Raw genomic sequence first — 25,911 nt, 5'->3', positions numbered from 1 at the left:
CCCAGCCAAAAGCACATAATACAAACACCTACACTGTGGTGGAAAAAGGTTTCTATACAATATATATATATATATATATATATATATATATATGACTGCAGTCAATGCTGATCAATGTAAACAAATATTTCCAAAGATCCCTATGCATCATTCCCTTGAGGGGAGGACGCTCCTCAGTGGAGAGCACCCCGCTACCGTACAGGTTAGTCCAGGATGTCCCCGCGAAGAACCCCAATCTGCTACAAGAGAGAGCGACTGGGGGAAAGTAGCAGGGCTTGGGAAATGACATGCACTGTTTACTAAATGACTAGAGAAGAAACCTAGAAGAAATAGGGCAGAGAGAGCGAGGAATGCTGGCATGAAGAGCAGAGAGAGCAAGCAGCTCCTCAAAAGGCCTCCGGGATGGTGAGATGAAACAAACAGTAGATCACAGGAGTTAGATGAAGAGGCTGAGGGCGGGTGGTATATATCAAGATGCAGCAAAGGGGCAGGGAGCTGGATGTGTGTGTGTGTGTGTGTGTGTGTGTGTGTGTGTGTGTGTGTGTGTGTGTGTGTGTGTGTGTGTGTGTGTGTGTGTGTGTGTGTGTGTGTGTGTGTGTGGGGGGGGGGGGGGGTAGTAGGAAGCTAGTCAGTCCTCACGTTGTCGCTGGGTGGCTGCTAATGCATTATTGATTTCTGCCACTGAGAAGATCCCCCTGCATCCTGCGTCCACATCCCCTCCTCTCCCGCCTGTCAGCCGGCCTGGACTCTGACTGACTGTTTAGGGTTGAGGTTAGGATCGGGATGAGATTTATTTTTTAGGGAAGCCTGAATCCATGCTGCGAGCAACAGTGAGAAGTCCATCTTTTATTACTAAGCAAGCATTGCTTCTGGGGAGACTTTGCTGAAGTGAGGGTGGTCGGTGAGGAAAGTTGGCCAAAGCTAAACTTTTTTTTTTCATCCCTGCCACGGGCAGCCAATCGCATTTCTCTGCGACTTTTTTCTTTTGTGTTGAAACAATGCAATGATTTTGCGAACAATAATCGAGCCCGGCGAGGGAGCGAGATGTTGACGACAGCTATTCATATTTCATTTGATATACAAATTGTACTCGAGGCTGCAGGAAATATCACCTTGAAAACAGTGCTTTTCACATTTGACATTCTATGAAACTATGAAATTTTCTCCAACATCGAATGGGCACCAGACCCACTCCAGGTGTTTTTTTTTTATGAGCTATCAAGTTCTATCTCCTCTTTGGACTTTTACACTTGCTGCTCAAATATAGAGAAAGAAAGTTCAATGTGGAAAAGAAAAACATCTTTTGCCATTAGCTGGAACCCACTGCAGGGACAATTTGGATTTTTCAATTTTATTTGTGGCCACCAAAGTGGAACATTATGTCTGTTGAATGACACAACATTAATTAATATATACTGTATACATCAATATGGATTAATATAATACCTGCTCTCATAAAAAGGGGCACTATCTGTTGGTCGGACATAACTTTATAGAGTTCACTTTAATGACCCTTATGACCACTATTAATTAATTAACAATCAGTCAATACAGTTTCGATGAATCAATCTCATTTCCTCGGATCATACGCCCTTGAAATAGGGATCTTTGCGTCCTGCACAGGAGAAATATCAACAGACAACAGCGGTTATTAAATGAGGGTATGTATTGACTAACTAAAGATTAAACAAAGTTAATAAAATAATCACAGAAATGTAACAGAAGCACCAATACAACACAGGAAATATAACTGGGAAAATGGCAACACATCTAGAACATTTGGCAATAAAGCCGCCGGAGGTGAGGCTGTGGCTCGTTCCACTTGTGATGCAACATTTTGTGTAGGTCCAGTTGTTTGATTGAACACTACTTCTGAGGAACCCCCACTTGTATCTTGTTGTGCCTCTGATTCACTCTCTTTAGTGATTCTTGGCAGGTCAACTTGGACACTGGGTGGTCCGACATCCGTCTCAAGAGCATAGCATTGAGCGTCATTTTGTTGCAGAACATTCATGGGCAGAGGTTGCTGTGTTGTGTTATAACCGTATACAATGACGACAATATTTTGGCTGAGCCCTACACTTGCATCAATAAATGACCATATTTTGTGTTGAACCAACCTGAAGTGGGATACAGATAATAGTATTTTTTCCAGGGTTACGTCACAACGTGGGTCAGTCCCAATGAAAACTGCCATTTTCTGGTCGCTGCATCTCAGAAGCCGTCAGTGTAAAAAAACACTGGTTGTCAGCGGTCTCCAGGTTGTCTGCCTGCCTCTTGAGTCTCAGCCGGGAAATTCATTAGTCGGAGTCAGACGTGTGTTGTTTGCTGGACGTTTAGGCTCCGCTCAGTGTCGCATTCGTGACCAGCTGCTGCTGGTTTGCAGATTTCCCATTTGCATGGTGTAAGCACTGTGTCACTTTGTAAATGGCAAAATCTGCATTGCCTTTTTTTGGCTCCAGTAAACAAGCCCCGGCCCCATGTGTTCCCGCCAGCCGAGCAGATCACACACCGCGGCCAGAAATACAGAGAGGAGCAAACAGCGAGACCAATCTGCGCCCTCCCAATCATCTATGCTCGCCGTACTTCACTTCGCTTCTACATGCAATATCATCTGAGGTCACCATGGCTCCGGGTTGCAATATCACGAAAGAAAAAAAAAGGGGGGCATAAAAGACAAAAAGAAAATGAAGATCTGAAAGACCAAATTGAAAATCTTGGATGACCTTCTGCAGATGCCCTGGAGGAGAGTGGGGGGGGGGGGAGGCGACTCTCACCCATCACACAATCTCTATCAACATCACCTGAAACCAGACTGTTGAGCGGTATTCCCGGAGAGTGCAGGTGGAGGCGGCTGTGGAAGGTAGAAAATGTTAGATAAAAATTTGATTAAAATGCATTGGGTTTAGCGTGGCCTTTTCCAAGGAAAGATGGTGTTGTCATTGTGTGGAATAGGGCCGCCTGAGTTATACATAGCGTTATTGATGGCAGCCGAGGAAAGCTAACGGAAAATGACGTAGACAAACATAAAGATAAAAGCCCTCACTATCTTTCCCTCTTTTCTTGCTGCAGCTCCCCCGCCCCTCCCTTTCCACTTTTGGCTCCCCTCCATTTTTTTTCTTAGTGTAAGTGTGATAAAAGCAGGCAGACCTATGACTCAGGTTCCCACCCCACATTCTGATATGAATTCAGGGAGCTGAGGCCGTCCCCTAATCTCCTAATGCATGTTCCCTCGCCCTTGGCGAGGTCACAAGAGAAATAGATGGGGCCTTATCAGCTTTTATGGATTTATGGAGAATTTCTCTGCATTGGGTGTATTTTTTTTATTTATTTATTTTTTTACACCAACCTGTGTGTATACTGTATGTGTGTGTGTGTGTATGTGTGTGTGTGTGTGTCTTCGAGGATGTTAACTAAGGTTATTAGAGCCGGTAATATCTTCATGAATTTGATCAACTTTCTAATTATGACATCAATCATGTTGACTAACTCCATCAAGCCAAGATGAAAAGAGACGCCGGGCCTGTTTTTGACAAATGTATTCAAGTGTGCTAACCTTCACCAGCTGTTCTCCCATCTCATCTTAGACGCGATGCTTTATCAAAACCAAACAAAATGTTTAATTATGATTCATGTACTTACATCAATTCAATTCCAAGTAAAGACCCAAGTAAGAGTGCGTACGGTTCATTAGGGAAATGTGCCTAAAGCTGCACTCATTAGTGTTCATTTTAGCATCTGATTAAATGTGTTGAACGTGAAAGGTGTCACTCGCAGAGATCAACCCACACAACATGATCACCCTCTGTGGTTCTCCTCAGCATTTTAGCCTATTTTAGCTCATTGTTTTGGTATCCTGACTAATGGCTTTTATTTTGATTCCTCACTTTAATTTAAGTTCTAACAAACGAATAAAAAATAGCCTAATTTCTCTGGGTGGATATTAGACTTAAATGCATAAGGTGGCCATAAACACAACTCAAATGGCAAAATTTTGCTCTGTGTGCTAGATGTGTAAATAGGCTATTGGTTGCTAAGACACGAGCCAAGACTGCATTACACAGAGAGGTGTTTCTATTATTTAGCCTACCCTCATGGATATAGGACAGATATTAGGCATTTGTATTGTATTTTCAATCCCAATGTGTCAACGCTGACGTACGGAGGTTCTCCGTATAAAGACGGGAAAAGTGTTAGATAAACAAACGCAGGACTTTCACCCAGGAGGTCGCTGTTTGTGTCATGTCCAAAAACTAAAATAAAAATTGTGTCACGTCGGTCATTGGTGGCATGAGTCATGTGTCAGTCACAGTCTTTAGTTGTGACTAGTTGGGGAAACCAAACTTCCTGTGGCGATGGAGGTTTAGTTTGAAAATGAATGTAATGAGATTACATTGATATTCCATCACTGGAATGTTCAAAACGGATGCTAGAGGGGTGTGTAGGTATTTGATGCATTGGGGGTAAGAATGTGTTGACTCAACTGCAACTGTGTTTTTCTTAACATAGTTTGGTAATCATGACCGTTTTTATTCATTAACTTTCTTTTAAAGAAATTCAATATGGAGATGTTGTCTTCCTCAAACTGATTCTGAAATAAAACAAAATAATCGATTTTCAAAGCATCCTCACTATTCAAGGAAGGACTTCTGGTCTGGAACATTTTTAATTAATTATAAATGAGAACCTGCTGCTTTCACAGGTCTTATATGATTATATTAATATAGCTCTATAGTATAGTTTGGGTGTTTTGTATTATTGGCTGCACACAACTAGACATTTAATGACATCACCTTGTGTTTTTGACCAAATTATTCATTGATTAATCAAGAAAAAAATGTTGGTTGCACAATTAATTAATTCAGCTTCTCTGGGTTCATTCAGTCCGTCTCCATGATAGACCTTCAAAATAAGACTAATACACTCAAAGTCTTTGCAAACATTTGAGTGTAACATTGTCGGTCACACCCTGCAAAGAGCTTTTGCTGTAAATGGATCTAAAACCCGCAGCCTCACAAGGTGATCGTTGCTGATGGGAGTGTGGCATCGCAGCGAGTCAGACATAAATCTAATCGGCGTGCATTGTGCGCTGATCGATGGGATCGATTCGGAGCGTGCCTGACTCAACTCAAACAAGCTTACATCACATTGAGGAGAGACACATTTTCATAGTGCCTTTAAATCTCCTCCCAGACGAAGCCGTTAACTGACTCGTCCTTCACTCACTGAAACACTGGGTGGCTTCGGCTGAATCAGACGAAGGCCGGGGCTAACAATAACAGGGACACGGTTGAGGTTATGTCTGTATTTTATTTTTTTCCAGAGTTGCTTGAAGATATTTAAATAAAATGAGAAAAAAAAACAGCATTACTTTAGCTGAGTGTGTCTCTGCTATCTCCCCTTCTTCCCGGTGCAATGCAATCCTGTCATAAGAACAGTTGGAGACTTGCCCTCCAACAATGAAGGGGTCCTGCTTTCGTAGCTGAAGAAAAAGCAATTTAGCCACAGAGCCCCCCCTCCCCCTTGAGAGCTCACACATCAAAGCAGCAGTGGTGGTAGTGGTGGTGGTGGTGATGGAGGGGGGCTAGCTACAGCCTGCAGCCTGCCCAGATTCCCCTGCAAGTGCGCAGGTGAAGGAGAGAAAAATATCAGCGTTGTCCGAGAATACAGCGGGATCTCAAAGGACACCAGCTGCCTGTTTTTGTCAGTTTGACAGGGGGACAGTGGTCAGGGTGGCTTTGTGACATGCATTTTAAAGTTTTTCATGTGCAGGCTGACCCTGGGTTTTGACCTGATTCTTTCTTTTGGCTCTCTAATTCCCAACAAGCAAACAGGCGTGGCACATTAAACCAGACTCCTCCATTGTTAAGTTTTTGGGCTTTTGAATACCAAAAGATGCAACTTCATCACGGCCGAGACGTGGGAAATGAATTAATAACACAAACTAACGCTTTGCCTTCGCCTGAATAAAGAGCCGCGCTCAGTTGGAACATAAATCTGAGCGGATCGTTTCTTATCCTCGATGAAAACGAGTCCACACATCACTTGCTAATGAAAGACCTTCACTGATATTTCTCTTTGACACTTGTTTTTTTTTTTTTTTTTTTTCGCCTCTACTTGACAACGGAGAACAGATGGCGAATCTCGGCGTGTAAATGAATCGGCGTGCCATTTACGCTTGTTTACGACGGGTCGAGTTGAAGAGAATCTGGATGAAAAGAAGCCGGTGGAGGATTCGGAGACGGAAGGAGAAGTGGAAATGAAAAGAGGAGACGGGGAGGAAACAATAGAGGAGGAAGGATGAGAGTTTAAAGATGAAGCCGATTACTTACTCTGGGGAAGGTCAGCAGACTTGGATCCCACTTTTGGGCCTGTGAACTGTGTGTGCATGAGAGACGGGAGCGCTGATATGTGTCCTGCGTGTCAGCCTGCGAGTATTACAGCCATCTCTCCGGTTTAAGCATTCCCTCGGTTGCCATTATGGCCTAATAACCGTGTCGGCGTGATTAATGGCAGGAGGCAGGGCTCTGATTGCTCTCTCACTCAACCACAGTGCCGAGGCGACCACGCTGCCCGCCGCCCGCTCGTCTGCCGCGGACCATCTCGCGACGATGTGAAGGTTACGCGTACAATTAGCGTGCGATCTCTCTCTCTCCCGCTGGCGTCAAAGAGCCCGTCTGATGATGATTATGATTGGAGGATTGGAAGTTAGGGAAGACACCATGTGATCCCCCAAGGCCTCTTAACCAGGAGGTAATAAACACAGACAGCTCACTGCCCGTCACTTTCCGTCTCCTTGTGTTTATCGTCATCACTGTTCCACGTTTGTACGTGAAGATGCATCGAAAGGACAGTTTGAGTTCTAAATGGATGAATAACAAAAAAAACAGTTCAAACTCAGGGAAACCATTTTCTTCTAAATACCCCCAATTAAAAAGTGAACACATGCATATTCTATCTACTCATCCTTCAATGTTTCCGGAGCTTTATTTTAAACTTTCATGACTGCTAGTTATTTTCCCATTAAATGTGGTGATTTCTTAATTACCAAACGATGGGCACATAACTGATTTATAATGTGTCCGTCGTTTATGTTCATAAACTACTGTCGTTCTTACATGGATAGTCAACGTGACGATGATAAAACAGTGGCAATTTCTTTTATATTTGCTCATGTGTAGTGTTAGTAGTGTTAGATTACATTACATTCATTTGGCTTGACACTTTTCTCCAAAGGGACTTGGTGAGGACATCTCAAACAAATAACCAGGAGCGTGTTCAGTGCTCCGGAGAGCTGAGGAGATTTTGTCGCAGCATCCAGTCCAAGTTCAGGCATGGCGGCTTCTCACAAGGCCCTATTAGAATGACGAGCATGTCAGACTATATACAGAATATACAGAATATATATATATTCGGAGTAGAATAATAACTTTATGTTGTAAAATGCGGGGGGGTCGCGCTAAATAAGCATCGACTTGTGGCATATACACAAGTTAACGAAGTAATTTTTTCCAGTTTACATTTTTTTTACATTTACTTTACATTTTTCTTTTCACATTAAATTGAGGATCCAGTATTGCTGCGGTCGAAGTTTCACCCCCATCTCCACCTCCTGTCCGTTGCGGTGCTCCTCTCCTGTCCGGGGATCTGAGCTGCGCTGCCAGGAAGTGACAGCCAGCAGTGACTCCATGAACCTCAGTCCAGAATCAAAGGCAACCTTGAGCCTGTCAACGTTGACACTCAGACTCATTTTCGGGGTTTAAAAACAAAACAAAAAAGAGACAGACGCTCTTCGGCGGTTGAAAACTAACATCTCGGCTAGAGTGGTACAGGTGAAGTCCAAAAAAGTTGAATCTTATTATTTTTTTCCATTTCCACCATTTTTTTTCTCACGGTGACTTGGTGGGTGGAAATGCTGAAATCGCTGCTCTTTGTGAAGTGTGTGTGTGTGTGTGTGTGTGTGTGTGTGTGTGTGTGTGTGTGTGTGTGTGTGTGTGTGTGTGTAAAGCGATAGCAGTTGCTGTTTGGAAGACGAGTCTTTGCTCGGCAAGGTCGTTGTGTTTTTATTCACACTACAGTTTCAAACTGCTCTTTCCCAGTTCAAGTTGCCTCAGCAAGCTGTCTTTTTAGTGCCTGCCGATGATAATGTAACTGTGGAATGAGCAGTGTTTGATAGTCATCCTCTAACGCGTCCTTCCCTCCCGTCCTTCCCTCCAGGGTCCTTCATGATGGTCAATTCCTCGCAGCATTTCGGCAGCCAGCGAGCTCAGCTGCTGCTGCTGCCCCTCAGCGAGAACGACACCCACTGCATCCAGTTCAGCTACTTCCTGTACAGCCGTGACGGCCACAGCCCCGGGGACCTGCAGGTCTACATCCGGGTCAATGGGGGCCCCAAGGGCAGCGCTGTGTGGAATATCTCCGGCTCTCAGGGACGCCAGTGGCACCAGGTGGAGCTCGCCGTCAGCACCTTCTGGCCCAGTGAATACCAGGTGAGAATTACACTAATGTAGTGGGAGGACAGCAGTGACCTGCATTGATTATCCTCCAACCAATGTCAAGGTGGAAAAGTATTTATGTTTCCTCAGCTTCTCACTGTGAGAAATTATCTGCAGAAGTTAGAGTATTGTTTGGTTCTTTCACTTGAGACTTGAGTATCACATGTGATCGCAGTTCTCTGGCTGTTTTTATTATTATTATTATTATTATTATTATTATTATTATTATTATTATTATTATTATTATTATTATTATTATTATATGCCCTCAATCAGATTTAGTCCCCATCCCAATCATACACTCCTGATGAAGTAGTTTAAGTGTTAAATCTCGTGATTTACTAATACTTACAATGTTTCTTTTCCAAACTTTCAATTGTGATTGATATTGCTTCTCTGTAAAATGCAACATTTAAAGGCAGAGTAGGTCATTGAATGCATCGCCAAACTGAAAAAGCCCCGCCCCCTTTGTTCAGACCTCTGTTCAAAGCCGCTCCCCCAGAACGCCACACGAGTGCTCGAGGTAGGCAGAGTGCCCAATCAAGAAGTAAGCATTGACAGACCAATTGACGACAGGCCATCCAATTGTTTTCTTTGACCCGACTTTTTTGATTGGACGGGGTTTTTACAGTCATGGCCACAGATTACATCTTTTCTTCTTTTTTCATATCAGAGCATTTTTTTCATTCATTTCTATCCGTATTTGACAATGATTTCAAGTAATATACCAGAAACTGATTCTGAATAGAATCACCTACTCAACCTTTAAACCTGGAAACCAGGTGCTTTAAGATCAGTTGTTTTCTGCAGTAATAGAAGTTATAGAAGAAAAACCACACGTTTTTCTTCTATAACTGGTACTCCTCCTCACTGACAGTCAGATGTTGAATCTGGTAGGAAATTACAGAAATGGCGTAGAAACCCATGCATGCCTATCATATTTTGTGAATAGTAAGTGGATTTTTGGACATTGGACATTTATATGGCGCCCTTCTAGTCTTCCAGCATTCACCCAGTCATGCAGAGGCGGCCATGCAAGGTGCCAACTGGCCATCAGGATCGTATCCAAAACTCATTCATACAGACTAACACACACACCCCGATGGCACAGGGAGGGATTTGGGTCAGTATCTTTCCCAAGGACACTTTGACATGCGGACTGGAGGAGCCGATCATCCGATTAGAGGACAACTCGCTCTACCTCTGAGCCACAGCCACAAGTCCAGATCTCTCTCTCTCAAAAAAAAAAAAAAACCCTCTGTGAAACACAACTATAATTTCAGATTGTTTTTATTATTATTATTATAACATGGAAAGGAAAGAACATTCGTAGCTTCAAGCCATTTTGATCTTGCAATGTTGTTCTTTTTTTTAGGGATTAAATTTAGAAAGCGTCATAAACTCAGGAGCGCTGTCACTTGTAGTTAAAGGAGCACAACACAGATCAGTTAGCTCTTCATGTGGACTACTGGTTAGCTTGTGGAAACAATTGTCTTCTGGAGGGATCTTTACAAGTTTTCTTTCTGAAGTTTTAACAGAAAGACTTAGGACTAAACCAGGAAGGAAGCATAGCAGAAACAATGCTTTAGAGTTTAATTATGTGACATGAAGGATCCGGTGTTTGGAGCTCATCCAATACTAGGGACTAAAAGTCAGGATATCTGACAACATGACTGCTGCTTTTTAAGATGTCTCTCGTGAGTCCCCAACTTTATGGAAGTTTCTGGAGTATCTCTTCAAAAATCCAATTATGTCCTTTCAGCAGTGCTGACTTAGAAAACCAGGTTGACTGACAGCAAACCGAATTTTATAGATGATTGTCACTTCATTGATCTCTCTAGTAAAGTTTATAACACACGCTGGTCAAAACCTCACAAATGGACACATTCATTGCATTTCATTATTACTTATCAATATGAAATGAATAGATTATATCTTCTACTGGCTGAATAAGACCTCAGAGTCTTCTTAGAAAGTGATGGACATTTTATAGAATGAATGAGTAAATGGCTTTACATACAGCCACGCAGCAACGTTGTGAAGGTCGTTGGAGATGCTCACTACACCACGAAAGGACTGAGCAACAACTCAATAATGTTGGATATCGATTGACTCCATGAATGAACTGATGTTTTCTCGAATTCCAACTAAACTAAATGAGCTATTAATGTATATAATCATGTGTCTAAGCAACCCCTGAACTGAGATGGTGACTTATAAGAAACACTATACGTCTTAGCATTCGCAGGCTGGCATTGCCATTTTGAGCAAGTTAGCGTTGACATTAGCATTTAGCTTAGCATCACAAAGCCACTAGCCTGGAGGCTTGTATTGTCAGCTCACCTGATATGTATCGATATTGATTTATTTTGTATTATCATAATGATATCAGTCCTGAGTGTGTATCAATGCCCCCTTTATTCAAACGTTTAGGTGTCACTTAGCGAGGCACTAAACCAGCAGCTGCTACATTGAGTACTGAACCGTGGCTACTTTCAGCCTCAGCAGCTGTATTACCCCCCCCATCATTCAAAGCACATGCCATAATTAGCTAATTGCAACCATGTCATATATCACAGTAGCTCAATAGGTGTGTAATTACAGTGGGCGTCTGTTTGCATTGTATCTTTATTTATTAGCCAATTTACCTGCGTGCTGCAGAGTAATCGATAGCCCCGTTTGATGCCTGTAGTGTCGATGCTGCATTATGTGTAGCTTGTAAGATTCTGATGACTGGATGCAGCCCTGCCTCACCTCATTACAGCTGATAATTTATTCCCTAATGCCCTCCCTCTTCCCATCTCCCACCAAGCCTGCCGCCTCCTACAACCCCCCTGCCCCACCCCGAAACTGGCGTTAATGAGGAGGCAACGTCTGGTGGAAGGGATTGTGGGAGCGTGGGTCCGCCGAACAGTCAATTGACCTCAATACCGTGGTGCCCCCCCCCCCTCCAATGCGGGGGAGCGGCCCAAGTGTTTGCTTCCATAACCTTGGCGCACTCGGGGCCCCATCTCAATAAATCAAGAGCCAGTTAATGAGATTAGAGGGCTGCACAGATCAATGAGGACAGCATGTGCTTTACCATCCTCAGCTCTCCTGTCCTGAGCGACTCTCACAAACAGCCAAACTGATTTAAAGTAATGATTTTCTTCTCGTGGACGGTAGAAGTTCGCCTGCCGTGCACCCTGGCGGAGGGAGGGGTGCTCTCAGAGGGGGGAAGTCGAGGTGCACGATCAGACAAGTCGAGCCCGGGCGGGCAGATTTGCTTAGCACCGCAGTGTTTACCGTTTGGACAGGCATGCATAAGCAATGTAATCTACTACTCCGGTGATGTATGTCCAAGCTGCCTGAGTGGTGAGAAGGCGGCGTTCTCTAAAGTCCTCCCCGCCAGGAATGTCGACACAGAACAGATTACTTTATTTGTCCTATAAACCTGGCTGATAGGCTGCACATAATGAAGCAGGTAAAGTTGTGCAGATGAGCGAGGAGGCTTAAACGTAAGCCTAAAGGAGCAGAGTGTCTCAGTCTGTTGTGTGGAGAGGGACGGGAGTGAGCTTGGATTGGGGCTCGGTTCCTGCTTTTAGTGGTCCCCCCCCCCATCCTTCTTTTTTGCTTTTTGCCCCGGGAAAGCCCCTCCCCTCTCCACAACAGCTCTCACTGCTACAACTCAGAGCTCAGCGAAGGCCCCACGGGACTCCACTCATCCATCGATAAAGATCGCTGTCCAGCACTCCCAGCCAACAGATCGGCCCCCGCGGGCCGCAGAGGGGCCGCTTCACACAGGGAGGACTAGCACTTCAGAGGGCTTGGAGGAGAAAGTGCGTGTGTGTGTGTGTTTGTGTGTGGGTGAGTGTGTGTGTGTGTGTGTTGGTGGGTGGCTGCTGGTGGTAGTGGTGGTCGAGATTAAATAGAAAAAAAATCTATCCAGTAATCAGCGAGCATCGACACCTCCTCGGGAAAGACGGACTGCCTCAGAGATAAGTTGGACTGCGATCAACTTTTCCATTTTGTTTTCACTGATATGAGATTTCAAAAAAGTCAGTGCCAATATTTATTGGTTTCAAATGTCCGTGGTTGGTGCTGCACTTTGAATTTGGACATTTTGTCGTTTATCACCAGATGTTTTGTGATGTGGGGGGGTGTCACTGTCTCATGGCAACGTGTAGCCATTAAAGTGGAACTCTAATGGTTTATTACTGCTTCCATCAAGAGACATATTTTCAACGCCGATGCCTGTATCGCCGGTTACATCCGTCCAGGCTGACGATCTGATTTGATAAGCATGCGTCATCAGTTTGTGAACTCGCAACTTTGCATTGAACTTTGGGTCAGACGCTGCTTGACTTTGGCGAACAGACTTTTCTCTTGGAATTGGACTTTAGATAGCCGTGCCATTGAAGGACAGAGGAGAACATTGATCAGACCGGTTCACTCTCTCACTGTCAGCTCAGATTTGGGGAGTATCGAGAGTGTTAAAGAGGTGCTCTTCCACTGGCTTCTCCTTTTAGATTCTTTTTTTTTTTTTTACTCCTCGGTGCCCGGCCGCGTTGTCCTCCTTATCTCAACATCTTAATTCCCAGTGCACCTCACTATTAAGTCCCTTTCTCTCTTATCTTTCCACTCTCTCTCTCGCTTGTTTTTTTGCTTATATCGTATTAATGTTTTTTTAGCTAACCCATCACGTTGTTTCTCCCAGGCAGTGAAGAAGTGTGGCATACAAGGTTGGCTAAGCTTTAGTTAACCTTTAGTCTTCACAGGGCAAAGTACCATCAGCAGGACAGCTAGTTCAGGTCCTCCGTTTGTTTTTAATAAAAAGTATGAAATCGAACCTCATACTAATTATGGTGAGCATATAGTCTTTATACAGTACTTGTTATTTGTGGTGGCGGGTCAGCCATTCTTGCCCTGGATTCAGATCGCCGACCTCAGCATGAGAGGTTCCCAGGATTGTTATCTGATATCAGATGTGTGTTCAGTGTGGGAGGAGGAATGGTTTCACAAAGACATTTAGAGGAGATCATCTGGTTTTTCTTTCAGCTTTTCATGATTGGTCATTACAAATTTTGGGGTGGAACACATTTCCAATTGTTCATCCATGGGGCTTACTCTGTGATGACACACTGTTATGTGTAACAACAGAGAGGTGGGCAACCTATCAAGCTTCATTAAGTCCATACATTTGAGAACTGTGTGACGTGAATGTAATTATATATATATATATATATATATATATATATATATATATATATATATATATATATTTACAATACGTCCTGCTCGGTTTATCATTCAGACCATACCATTACGACTACTTGAGGAACTTTCTTCTCCAAATGACCTGCTAGTCTACAAATACAGTTGCCATACAGCATAATTGTCGCCTACTCCAACACTTTCTTAGAGAATTCTTGCACAAATTTAAATATGCATTAATTAGTCTATTTCTGTCATTGCGGTGGGGCGTGAACAGCGGTATCACTACGACAGAAAATGTGCAACTTGTGGCACTTTTTTGCACTTTCCGCACGTGTGGACCTTCTTCATTTCTCCAAGCTTCACACATTCACAGGGATCACATCAACAGGAAGTCAGGCAGACAACTTTTCACACAAGCTTCGTCTTCATATGTTGTGTTCTTGAAACCTTTTTTTACCACACGGTTGTGATGGTAACAGAACTAGATGAATACATTCACATTATTTTCTGCAGTGTAAATCCAGATCCATGCTTGGAACGTAATTAAACAGTATTATATAAGGGCACTCAAGTATGAACCTTTGTTCTTTGGGGCCTGAAACTATTTTTAACGTTTTTTTTTTTTTTTAGTAATTGATTTAAATGAAAATTATTGCTGACCTTTTATTTTATTTTACAAAACGTTTATTCCTCTGCCTTCTCAGTTGCTCGTAAAGCAGTGTAAATCTTAAAACCAGTTAGAGATTGAGCCTATATTGTTTTATTTTTTTCAATTAGATAAAAAAAAAAAATCAATGTAGGGGCTGCTTGCATTGTGTGCGAATGTGGGAACTAACAAAACAAAACGGTGTGTTAGTTCGTCGTAGAAACCCTGCAGTACCAACTTCAACAATTACACACTTGAATGAACCAAAACGGGTTGTATACATGATTATTAGCATGATTTTAACATGACCTGTTCTGTGCAGTGGAACTACTGTCGATGGAAGGTGTAATTGCGCGTCATATATTTCAGTGTTTTACTTCCACATTGTCAATACAGATCAATGGCGTTGGCCTCATTCTCACTGGAGAAATCAATGGAGCAATTTTTGTTCACCACGTTCCTCAAATGATTGCATGTAAGTCGTTAATTTAATCATAGTCCTTGTGAAGATTGATGGCGTGCATATAGGGAGCTTCATCATTAATGCACACACATAAATAATTTCTGCAAAGCTATAATGAAAAGGTACAGCTAAAAGTATTAATTACTGCTCAGATCTTGTTTTGTGGAAGCACTTTTACTGCCACTGCGGCGCCTCCTGGAATGCACTATGGATTTTGTTGCTCTGCACTATCAATTCTCCAACACTGGATTTCAAGAACCCAACACGACATTGCAGGAGGTGCGTATTAAAAATGCTTTTTGCATCACATGCGGCCGTCCAGCTGCATCTCTCTCTCCTTAACTGGTGACTCCTCATCTTCCGTCTTCCTGATTTGGATTTGTGACTCGTGTCTGGCGATGACACGACGCTCCATTTCGGGAGGAGGCGCCCCGCTGCTTTCTGCAAACCAAACTTTGATTCACACTTCACAGATTGTGCCTTTGCAGTGTTACTTCTTTTTCTTGCCCGTGTTTGTGACAACGGAAAGCCCGAGAGAGGCTTAGAGAAGGCTGGAGCATGACATCACCTTCAACTGGATATTCTCAATTGGACAAATCCATCTCTTACATTCTTTGCAGAAATAGATTTCTCTCCGTGCAGTATTGGAAAAGAGTGAAACTATGCTATCAAATATTAAAGATGCTATCAGGCACCGTCATGACAAACAATATCAGTGTGGCTTAAGCCTCCACCCTCTGCTTTCCATCTCCTCCTATGCAAGGTGTACCCCTCCTATCTTCACCTGCACTGTTATTCTCTCCATACGTCTTGTTATATCTCCTGGTGGCCCTGACAGCTCAACACACTGCAACATCACAAAACACAAAGAGACAAAAGTCAAAAAACACTGCAAAATATCAAAACACGCTGTAAATATAGAAAACACGACCAAAAACAGAACACACTGCAAATACATATGACCCAAGACAGAAATACACTGCTAATACAGACACCAAACAGAGGAACATGCCAAAAATACAACACAACCACAGAGCACTTTCAGTTTCTGGTTGTTGTCTGTTGTGTTAGATGTGTTACACGTGTTCATGCGAGTGTGTTTACGGGTCTTCACGCGTTCCCTTTATCCGCATTGAGCTCTCCGAGCCACCGCACCTTCTCCCGCTCCATCTGCAAATCTCATTTCCAGCACCCCGCTCCGTGCGTTCAAAGTGGAAGGGGATTCCACTGTAGCCGTTTGCATAAAGCCTAGTGTTTGCGCGACGCTCGGATGCCAAGTTTGTCAGGCGCCTGGCACAGTCGTAGTCGAACACACTTTTCTGAGTGAGGGCAAAAGCGGAGGAGCTTAATGATGACTCAAAGCGCCGAGCTGAGTGAATCGGTGGTGGTGGTGGTGGTGCGTTGACGCGTGATGAATTGAAGAGTTAATCGGCCTGACGTCTCTAATGGCCCGACATAGGAATGAAAAATAAAAATAAATTAGTGGAAAGAAAGCCTTAGTCTGTATCCATCTGCCAGGGCCTTTTGTGGTATTGATTGGCCCTAGGCACTTAAAGCCTGATGCATTGTCAACATTGCAATCTATTGCCCGTCTGAGTGCACGGTCACAGTCTGGCTTCCACTGGGCTTTGGCATAGATAACTAGACGTATTAAGAATGGGCGAAACAGTGGCTGCCACCCACACACACACACCCACCCACACACACACACACACACACACGGTGTGGTATGCAGTTAAAACTTTCATCTTACCAACCTTTAAAGCACTCAACCCTCAAGTTGGGATTTTGTCGTGCTGCAGTGGTAATAAGTGAAGAGTGTCTTGTCGAGGGAATGATTTGAGCTCCACTGACTGTAATTACTGCTCGGAAACCCAGAATGACTTTCTTGCACTCTGGGAGGCCTCCCGATTCACTTTGAGGCTCCGCGTGCTCCTGGCTCATCTAGATGACAGAGTGAATATTTAGAGTGTATGGAGTCCTGCTGCTCCTGTATGGATTGATAAAAGGGACTGAAGAGGGATTTGTTAATCTTTTTTTTTTTTTGCACCATATGGTAAGCTTGACTTATTTGAAGACTAAACTAAAAGAAGTTTTTTTTTGCTGTTTGAAAGTGGTCCGACAGGGAGTTCTGACCTACGTTTCTAAAGTAGCAGTGTGGCTCTTCCCTCCTATGAGTCTAGCTTTCAGGCAAATCTTTTTAAGACAATCAAATGTTAAATAAGATGTTGAAAAATCATGGTCTCCCTGCATAAATAAAAGATAATAATACAAAAATATATATTTTTGTATCCCATATATTTTTTTTAATTATGCTCATTCATTTTTCTACCATGATCACCTTTTAAAGTCACTCGTGATGATATTGACCATCATCCTGATAATAGAAATTCACCACGATCAATTTAACGTGTGTTTTTATCGCGATAAAATCCTTTATCGCCCCATCCCTGGTGCTGATCGTCTTTTCTTTTAGGGTTCAATTGATAATGACTGGTATCCTGTCGCTTCTGTTAATCAACTGTTATTGTCACACAGCAGCAGAGACTGAAACGTAATCGCTGCATTTAACCTTTTCTAATATGTGGAAGAGACGGCAGCTACTTTAAAGAGCCTGGGGAGCAGTTGCCTTGCTCAAAGTGCAGCATGCATGTATTTTATTCCAACACTGCAGGTTCAAATAATGCACCAACAATGATAATAATGAGCTCTTAACACACTTGTTCTCTGGATTATTTGATAAGCAAATTGATTATAATTGGAGTTATGAGCCGATCACTCAACCTAATGGTATAGAAAATGCCTTGGCTGTGTTAGTAAGAGTGCATCCTACGTAGAACTTAAATCATCCCTGAAGTCATCTTGGCCAGTAGCAGATAAGCAATAGTTGCTAACTAATATCATGCATTGTGTGGCAACTCAGCAGGAAGAGTCCAAGATTTAACATTGCCATCACACACACTATTCTGTGCTGAAAATCCCCTGTATAGCATTTAGTGTGAAGGAAATTATTTTTAGATGCTGTGCTATGTTCAGAAGCCGATCGTTCAACAGTTTTGATACATTTAGTTCCCTGGTGTGAAAACAGATTTTTTAATAAACACTTCTACATGTTTATGCATTGGGTTAGAATGCTTATAACTACCAAAGGCAGTGGGAATGGATACGTTCAATCATTTTTTTTTTTTAAATCACAAATATGACACTCAGTACGAAAAAACAAGCAGACAGAAGCAGTAAGATCAGGATCAGATTAATGTTGTCTACCATTTACCTTGAGTTTAAGCATGCAGTCTAAAGAGCAATCCAAGTCCCATTGACACATCCTCACGCTCACTACACACAACTCAAACCACAAACTACCATGTGGCTGCCTTTGCATGCAGATCTGTTGAGGCCATTACGCTGTAGAGATTGGTATCTTTGCCCCTCCTGTGATAGTTTTTCCTGTATGACTCATGTATTTTTATGAAAAAATAGTGGCTTTTTTTCTTCCAATTTTTAGGGGCTTATAGTAAGACATCGTATTATAGAAGTTATTAGTATCAAATACCGCAAAACAAAACAGACCAGAACTGACACCTTCCAGATTACCATTTTAATGGCAATATCAAGTTGTACAACGGAGCTTTCTTTGAAAATGTTCGCTGGAGTTAATGGACAATCTGTGCATGTCTGTTCTTGACAGGCGTTTGAACCCCATCCTTCTAATTTCCTACTTTGTCAGTCTACCTGCCACTCACGATGTAATGGTCCGCAGTCATTTAATTTATCCATTCTCTCCCCAGGTCATCTTCGAAGCGACCGTTTCCGAGGAGCGACAGGGCTACATTGCCTTGGACGACATTGTGCTGCTCAATTACCCTTGTTGTAAGTACCCGTTCCCCACCGCACACACCGTACCTGTTGACCTTTTGCTGTGGCCGGCTGCACGGCGGAAGGAAACTTCGGGAGCCATTTTCCGGAGGTGATAGAAGACTGAGGCAATCTGGCTCATGGGGGGGGGATTCAAATCTACCTGCTACCTGTCCGAGTGTCACGGCCACAATAACACAGCGGGGGGCTTCTCCTTTTGTCTGTGCAGAATGGCTGACCTTTCCCTTTGATCACAATGCTCCCAGCCGGATGCTTTTATAGCTAATGTGATGTTACGGGCCGGGGAAAGGGCAGTTAGTGGTAGTACTTTGATCCTCTGAGGTTTCTTTTTTTCATTTTCTTTTGTTGTCATAGAGAAATCAAGGGGTTTGAGCTTTATGGGTGGTGATAATGTAACATTCTGTTCCGTTTTACCGTTATAACACGACCCCCCCCCTCTGCACTGCCTTGCAGAAAATAACATGATTCAAATGAAAATGCGTCATTATTGGATTTTTTTAATTAAATGACAGTTTTACACATCACAGTTCTCATTTTTTTTAATTATGGCGATATAATGCAAGAAGCCTGACGCATCACTCTGTAATTAGTCAGTTGTACACTGGTTGTTGATGGAACGCCATTATCCTCAATCAAATAATGCAAAGTGTTCATTAGACTCCCCACATATAGAGATAATTGCTTTTTTGTGAGGGTTTTATTGCATCATGGTGGTTACTTTAAGCTTTAGAGGCAGCAACGAAATGAAAAGCTTGAATCGTGTAACATCTGAAGTGTTTCATAGCATAGATTTTCTTCAGTTTATGTATTAATGGTGCAATAATCAGTATTTGTTTATATTAACACTAGATGAGATGACTATCACACTAGGTTATTATAGGAAAGAAGATGCTCATTTTGACAACTCTGTTTTTTTTTCATGTTAATTGTTTTTGCTTTTACGACCCACAAATTTTGTCCTTATCAGCTGTGCAGCTGCAGCAGGAAACCGTTTTCAGCAAGAACGCTTTGATGAACAGGCTGTGTGCTTCCTGCTCGGCAACAAAATGCAGGCATGCAAGGTTTGTGTGGTCTGGTGAACATCGTGGAGCATCCAGCAGTCCCAGCAGAGACCAAAACAGAGCTCAAAGGAGAGTGTTCATGCCTGTATTTCATGTTCTGTTGCCTCAATGTGGCCACAAAAAAAAAAAATCTAAATTCATGCAGCTTTAATAATTGCTCTCATACAACTACATGCATCGTACATCACTTATCTACAGCTTATTTCCAACGATACTGGCATGGGTATTGTTGCTCTTGAAATTTCTGTTAAACCTTGCTCCTCAGATACACACCGGTCTTCTGTGAGAATGGTAATATTGTTTTGGAGCCGCATAAATGTGGGAAAATGTTAATGAATGATAATGTAGAGTATTCATTAGCTCATGAAATTCAGATATCCTGTTCTGGCTCTACTGAAAAATCTGCCAGGCCACACGTAATAAATCATTGAATCCTCACTGGGAAACCGACGGATGAACTGGAATAACCTATTTTTTTATATTTATTTTTTTACCTAAGCTCATCTTGAAATTTACCACTTGGCCTCTCACCGTATCCTCAATGGAGCAGGATGTGTTTCCATGGTGATTTTGAATAGGGTAGGTAGCGTTTGCCAGGGCGACTCGGTTTGGTTCGAGCCTTGTTGCAGATGGTGGCTCTTGAACCCGCCACATGCCTTTTAGCTCACATTAGGAGGACGGTGTCCTTGCCAGGAACCGCTTTGTATATTGTACACTTTTAAATGCATGTAAATAAACAAAAATGTTGAGTACAGAAATGGCATGAATGCACAGTATTTTTGTACCAGCTGGTGTTGCTGCAGGGGCAGCCACCCATAACAACCCTCAAAAAACACGCTGTCGCACAAATATGTAAGTGAACATTAGTAAGCAGGCGTACATTTCCCCACAGGCAGCAAGAATAATAGTATGCCACACCTAAGAAAGATTCAAGTAGGCAACTGCTATCCAGTTTGTATTCATTTGACATTTGTGCTGTTTTCCTCCGGAGCCCATCACTTTATTCTCAACACGCGTTTGAGTCTCGTGTGCATCGAGAATAAGAGGCAGCATTACTAATTTAGAGAAACCAACAACTCGGTCGGAATGCATCTGAGACTTGCATTACCTTGCTTACATTTATGTTTAGCTGTATTAATTAAGGCGAGACAGGTCACACATCCACACTGCTGGGCTTTGAGATTTTTAAACTCCAATTTCTCAGTAACTATTAATGCAGCTGCCTCATCCTCAAATGACTTCTCCTGTAATTGGGTCTGTGTGCAAAGATGACTTGAAAGTTTATGCTTGTTTTCTCCAGAGAAAATACTCCGACTGGCCCAACAGCCAACGACTAAGGGGGTGTATAATTTGCTTTTGTTTTCAGAGCCCTCTCACAAAGCTTATTGGTCGGTTAGAGCGTGAAAAGGACCGCAGAGAGGGAAGAGAAAATAGGTAAAAATGCAAGATGCAATTTCGATGGTCCCATTCTCAGCCAGATGTTGCTGTTGGTTACTGTGAATCCAAGGATGAAAGTGGGTGTTGTGTGGATAGTGCCAGCCTCTCCATCAGAATGTAATTTCCTCCATCAAATGTTTGCCCACTAGAAACTGTTTGCCCAGCTCATACTACATCATATTTAGAGTTCCAGTCATTGTGGTTTGTCTCTAATATGATGGAGGTTCGAATTCCCTCATTATTTTTGTATCATGTTGTAATAAACAACCAGAAAATTGCATTTCCCTTTAACAGTTTTTTTTTTTTTTTTTTTTTTATGACTTTATTTACAAGGTGGACATATTTAAACTGTTCAGGAGATTCGGGTTCAGTGATGAAATGGTAGCAAATGGTCCTTCACTATAATGGATAGTAAAACAGAGCTGTCGCCACTGTAACTTCCCATCTGTCACATTAGAGGATCTGTTTTATCCTCAATCTGCGTGTGTGTGGTGTTGAGTTATTTTAGAAGAAGAGAGTAAGCATCAATATGAAAACATTGGGCAAAGTTAGATGCACTTGTATAATTCATAAAGCCCATGGCTATAACAGATATCGCAGATATTATTCAATATAATAATATGGATGATTATCAATATTTCCGCAGAACAGACCTATTACTTACCCTTACTTTCTTCTGCGTGTTTGAGGGGGATACAGTTAATGTAAGCGAGCTATCCACTATTTGATAGTTATCATAAAGCTTGTTGGGTCCCTATTTAGTCTAGGTTTAAGGAGGAACATAAGTCAGTGGAGTCAGGTTTAAAATTGCTGCTTATTAAAGGCAGAAGCTGCACAATAGCAACACAAATACACCATAACATGAACTAGGAGTTAAACTAACTTAAATGTACTGCTATTTAGCTACTAAAGATAGAGAAAAACACTGAGCTTCTACAGAGTTAACTGAGTTTACAGTAAATATCTAAATCAATCACAGCAGGCCCAGCTAGCAGCAGTGGCCCCAACAGAGCTAATGCTAACTGCCTTTGGTTTTCTGGCCGGTACAAACAAACGTGTTCACATTATTATGTAGACAAAGTGTGCAGCTTCTGCTTCTTTATAGCAAAACGTCGGTTGTTGTCTGCTGACATTAGTATGAAATGATTTAGTTAGCTAGTAACGTTTACATGTTAGCATTTTATTTTAACCCTAAAACATCAACTGTAGAACAATAACCTAAATCATAACCTTTTGTTTACAACGGTAATACAGGGCTCTCAAGTTTTAGTTCAGCGTGAGATTTTGGCTGAAGGTACGTGTCGACAGGCAGCGTTATTTCCACGCTTCCCATTCATTGTCTATGTAAGAAGCCGTGCAATGCCTTTGTGTCGCGGCGAGTTTTGAGCGACGGGCACCGCCTCCCGCAAGCTCTCGACAATCGTTTAAACTGACCGTTGTGGATCTAAAATAAAGACAGCTTCAGTAACTGCATAGCTTATTTTTTCGCATAAAATGTTTTCAGAAACACATTTCGGTGAACTATTTTCGTAAAAGAACGTTTTTTTAATTATCCCGGTAATTTGTCTGCGTGAGAAATACTAGATGTGGCGTGTGAGTGTGAACAGGTTGAAATGACTTGAGAGCCCTGCTGTAATGTCTGCAGTAACTGTGCAGTTATGTTGATAAATGGTTAAAATACAGTTGATGGGGCGTTTTAGTATTGTATAGCCGGGTAATGCAAGTTCAGACATTCCAAAAATACAACGGTATGTGTTGAGAAACAATTTTTAAAGTTTGGTTTAGTTATGTTACATATTAGCACAAATTATAATTACTGTCGGCTGTGGTCGAAAAGCATTATAAACTCCTCCAAAGTTGTGTCCTCCTAAACTTTTGTCTCATGAGTAAAGAGTGAGAGAACCACTTTGCATATAGTCAGTTGGGTGTATTTGATGATGATACTATGTGCCAACTTTTAAATTAATGTAAATGTGGGTTAGAAATGCTCAGAATTGCTAATAAAAGATACTGCGAAGACCACAATACTTTTTTTAGTTCGGCCTAATGAAATGAATTTTGGAGCTTGACGTATGGCCAAGCGAGGCATTAGTGAAATTGCAAAGTGCCACTTCAAAATAAAGTTGCACAGTAATGAGAACGGGGCAGTGATTTGCTATAGCAAACACCTGATGCTTTATACCATTTTTAATGGATTGCTAGGACATTTTGACACTGTTACAGTAGGAAAAGCACATGTGAATATAATAAGCTGAAATCCATTTAGCCCTTTCAGTTCCAGGGTCCTGGTTTTGTGAATGCTTGCTCACTGTCACACTGTCATGGGAGACTAACTCATCCTTGATGTTAACATCACCAATTAAGCTTTTCTTACTTTGCAAAGTCAAAATGTCTGCTTATTATTTTTTTAAACCTCTGTTGTTCTCCATATGAGCTACTTTTTAAAAATAGATTTTCTTGTAACTTCACATCACACTCGCTTACAGACATTTTTGAGGACTTCATGGGGAGCTGAATAAAAGAAAAAGCTCTCCAGTTATTATCACTCCTGTTCCTGCCATTCAGAGGCGATGCAATTGTTTTTGTCTGCATTGCAGTAACTCAAATCATGATGCCAGATTATATACGATAGACACACATACTGTGTATATATAGCATGTTTTTGCTCTGTTGCTAGCTTATTGAGCAGAACAGAGCTGAAAGTGAATCATCTGCCAACAGAGTAGCAGGGGATCCAAAAATCACTATCAGTGGAACTGACGGGCAGATAATTGCAGTCAAAGACAACAGATCAAATATAATGTATTTGCTGTATGTATGATTTTGAAAGCATCCGGAGGACAATTTTCTATTAACTAGGTCCCATTAAGGTTGCACTGCGGAGTTTTGGACCACTCAATTCGAGACCCCACGGGGCAAACGTTTTGATGAGCTGGTCCCCGTTTTGTTTGTGATTCATGTTCTGCTAGCATGGGTTAGCATCGGTGGTACAAGCTGTGTCTATGTCTATGCTATTCCACTGATTGGCAGTTGGGGGCGGTAACGCAGCTAGAAGACTGCTAGCTAGCAAACATGGAGGAAGCAGGACATACAGAAAAAAAAAAGCATATTCAAATATTTGTGCCTATTTTGTAAATGTTTTATGAGGAAGGAAATGCAATCAACTGTTTAGACGTAAGGCAAACTGTGTGTTTTTGTGAGGGGAAAACAAACATGTAAATTTCAAATGTGGTTAAGAAAACTCTGCATGATGCCTTGAGTCATGAGCTGAGATTATGGGGCACTATATTTAATGGCGGCGCTGTGGATGTATCACGACTCTGCGGGCGACCATATGTTGTTACATTAGAGGAACAAATGTAATGCTGTTTGTGAATGCTGCCGTGATTAACTGCAGGGTGTCTTGTCATTTGAGAAACACATGCATTTCAAACGATCATCACAGCATATCGTTTATCTGCGTGTTCACTTCATCATTTGGTAAAAAAAAAAAATGGGTCCTTCCTTTTGTTTAATATTTGATTGACATTTGTTTTTGAGTGACAACCAGCAGTGTCCTTCAGCAGCCGTAGACACACAGAATAAGGACATGCTGGTGTTCTTGATTTGATTATGAAATTCAGACTCTAGATTTAGAAGGATTCTAATAAATGAAAACAGCATTTGATGCTGCAGGAAAACAATGTTTCATTGTCGGAAACTAAGTGCGTGTGTGTGTGTGTGTGTGTGTGTGTGTGTGTGTGTGTGTGTGTGTGTGTGTGTGTGTGTGTGTGTGCGTGTGCGTGCGTGTGCGTGTGTGTGTGTGTGTGCGTGCGTGCGTGCGTGCGTGTGGTTGGTCAGATGTAATCTTCAAAAACGTTTGTCTTGATAAGCTATTTAGTCTCATATGCAGCTTTTTCTTCTTTTTCTTCCTTCATTTTCTTAATACAAATGGAAACGGATGCTAATGGGGGTAAGACAATTCAACTTGGTTTGCAAAAGAGATTTAGTTGATATTTTAAAATTGATAAAGTAAGCCCATTAAATTTTTAGAAGGGTACTTTTGGGCGTGGATATATGCTCCATGTTCGGACTCAGTGGCTTGCGGTGGTTGCATCCCGGCTTGAGTCTGTCGTCATTTTACAGGCTCTCAATAAATTACACTTCGCATCTGTGCTTTTTAATATATTTCGACGGAGATGCTCGGCTCCAGATGTGCCACTTTCCTCACTGCCTGCGTGTCTGCTTGTGTCCTCCTTCCACAGACAAGGTGCCTCATTTCTCTCGGCTGGGTGACGTGGAGGTGAACGCTGGGCAGAATGCCTCATTCCAGTGTGTCGCCACGGGCAAAGTGTCTGAGACGGAGCCCTTCCTCCTGGAGGTGAGAACGACATATCTGTGTGTGTGTGTGTGTGTGTGTGTGTGTGTGCGTGTGTGTGTGTGTGTGTGTGTGTGTGTGTGTGTGTGTGTGTGTGTGTGTGTGTGTGTGTGTGTGTGTGTGTGTGTGTGTTATTATCTTTGCTCGAACAGTCGAACCAACACCTCGGCACCTGGATAATAGAGCGGGACTGGAGACAGTAAGGAGGAAGCAACACAAGGATAAAGAGAAAGATGTGTAGTCTTATCCAGAACAGCTTACAGTACATTTACATACGAGGCTGCATGGTCACGCTCCCATTAAAGTCTTATTGAGAATGCTGTTTACATAAACCAGTTTAGAGAATATTCCTGTGCTCAACATTTTCCACCAGCCATAAA

General features: G+C 42.3%; 1 protein-coding gene across 7 annotated transcripts in view; it reads left to right on the top strand.

Annotated features, from left to right (window-relative positions):
- ptprua (protein tyrosine phosphatase receptor type Ua) overlaps positions 1-25,911 on the top strand; it is a 164,703-nt gene that overhangs the window by 70,529 nt on the left and 68,263 nt on the right. For all 7 annotated transcript variants that reach the window (XM_084032201.1, XM_084032203.1, XM_084032204.1 and 4 more), the window contains exons 3-5: positions 8,218-8,489; positions 18,589-18,670; positions 25,419-25,534. In XM_084032201.1, the coding sequence (XP_083888327.1) occupies positions 8,218-8,489; positions 18,589-18,670; positions 25,419-25,534 (470 nt within the window). The remainder of the gene's footprint in view (positions 1-8,217; positions 8,490-18,588; positions 18,671-25,418; positions 25,535-25,911) is intronic.

This window comes from Eutrigla gurnardus (assembly GCF_963514095.1).
Source record: "Eutrigla gurnardus genome assembly, chromosome: 17".
Lineage (NCBI taxonomy): Eukaryota > Metazoa > Chordata > Actinopteri > Perciformes > Triglidae > Eutrigla > Eutrigla gurnardus.
Note: the sequence above shows the minus strand (reverse complement) of the source record. Positions and strands in the feature narration are given on the sequence as shown.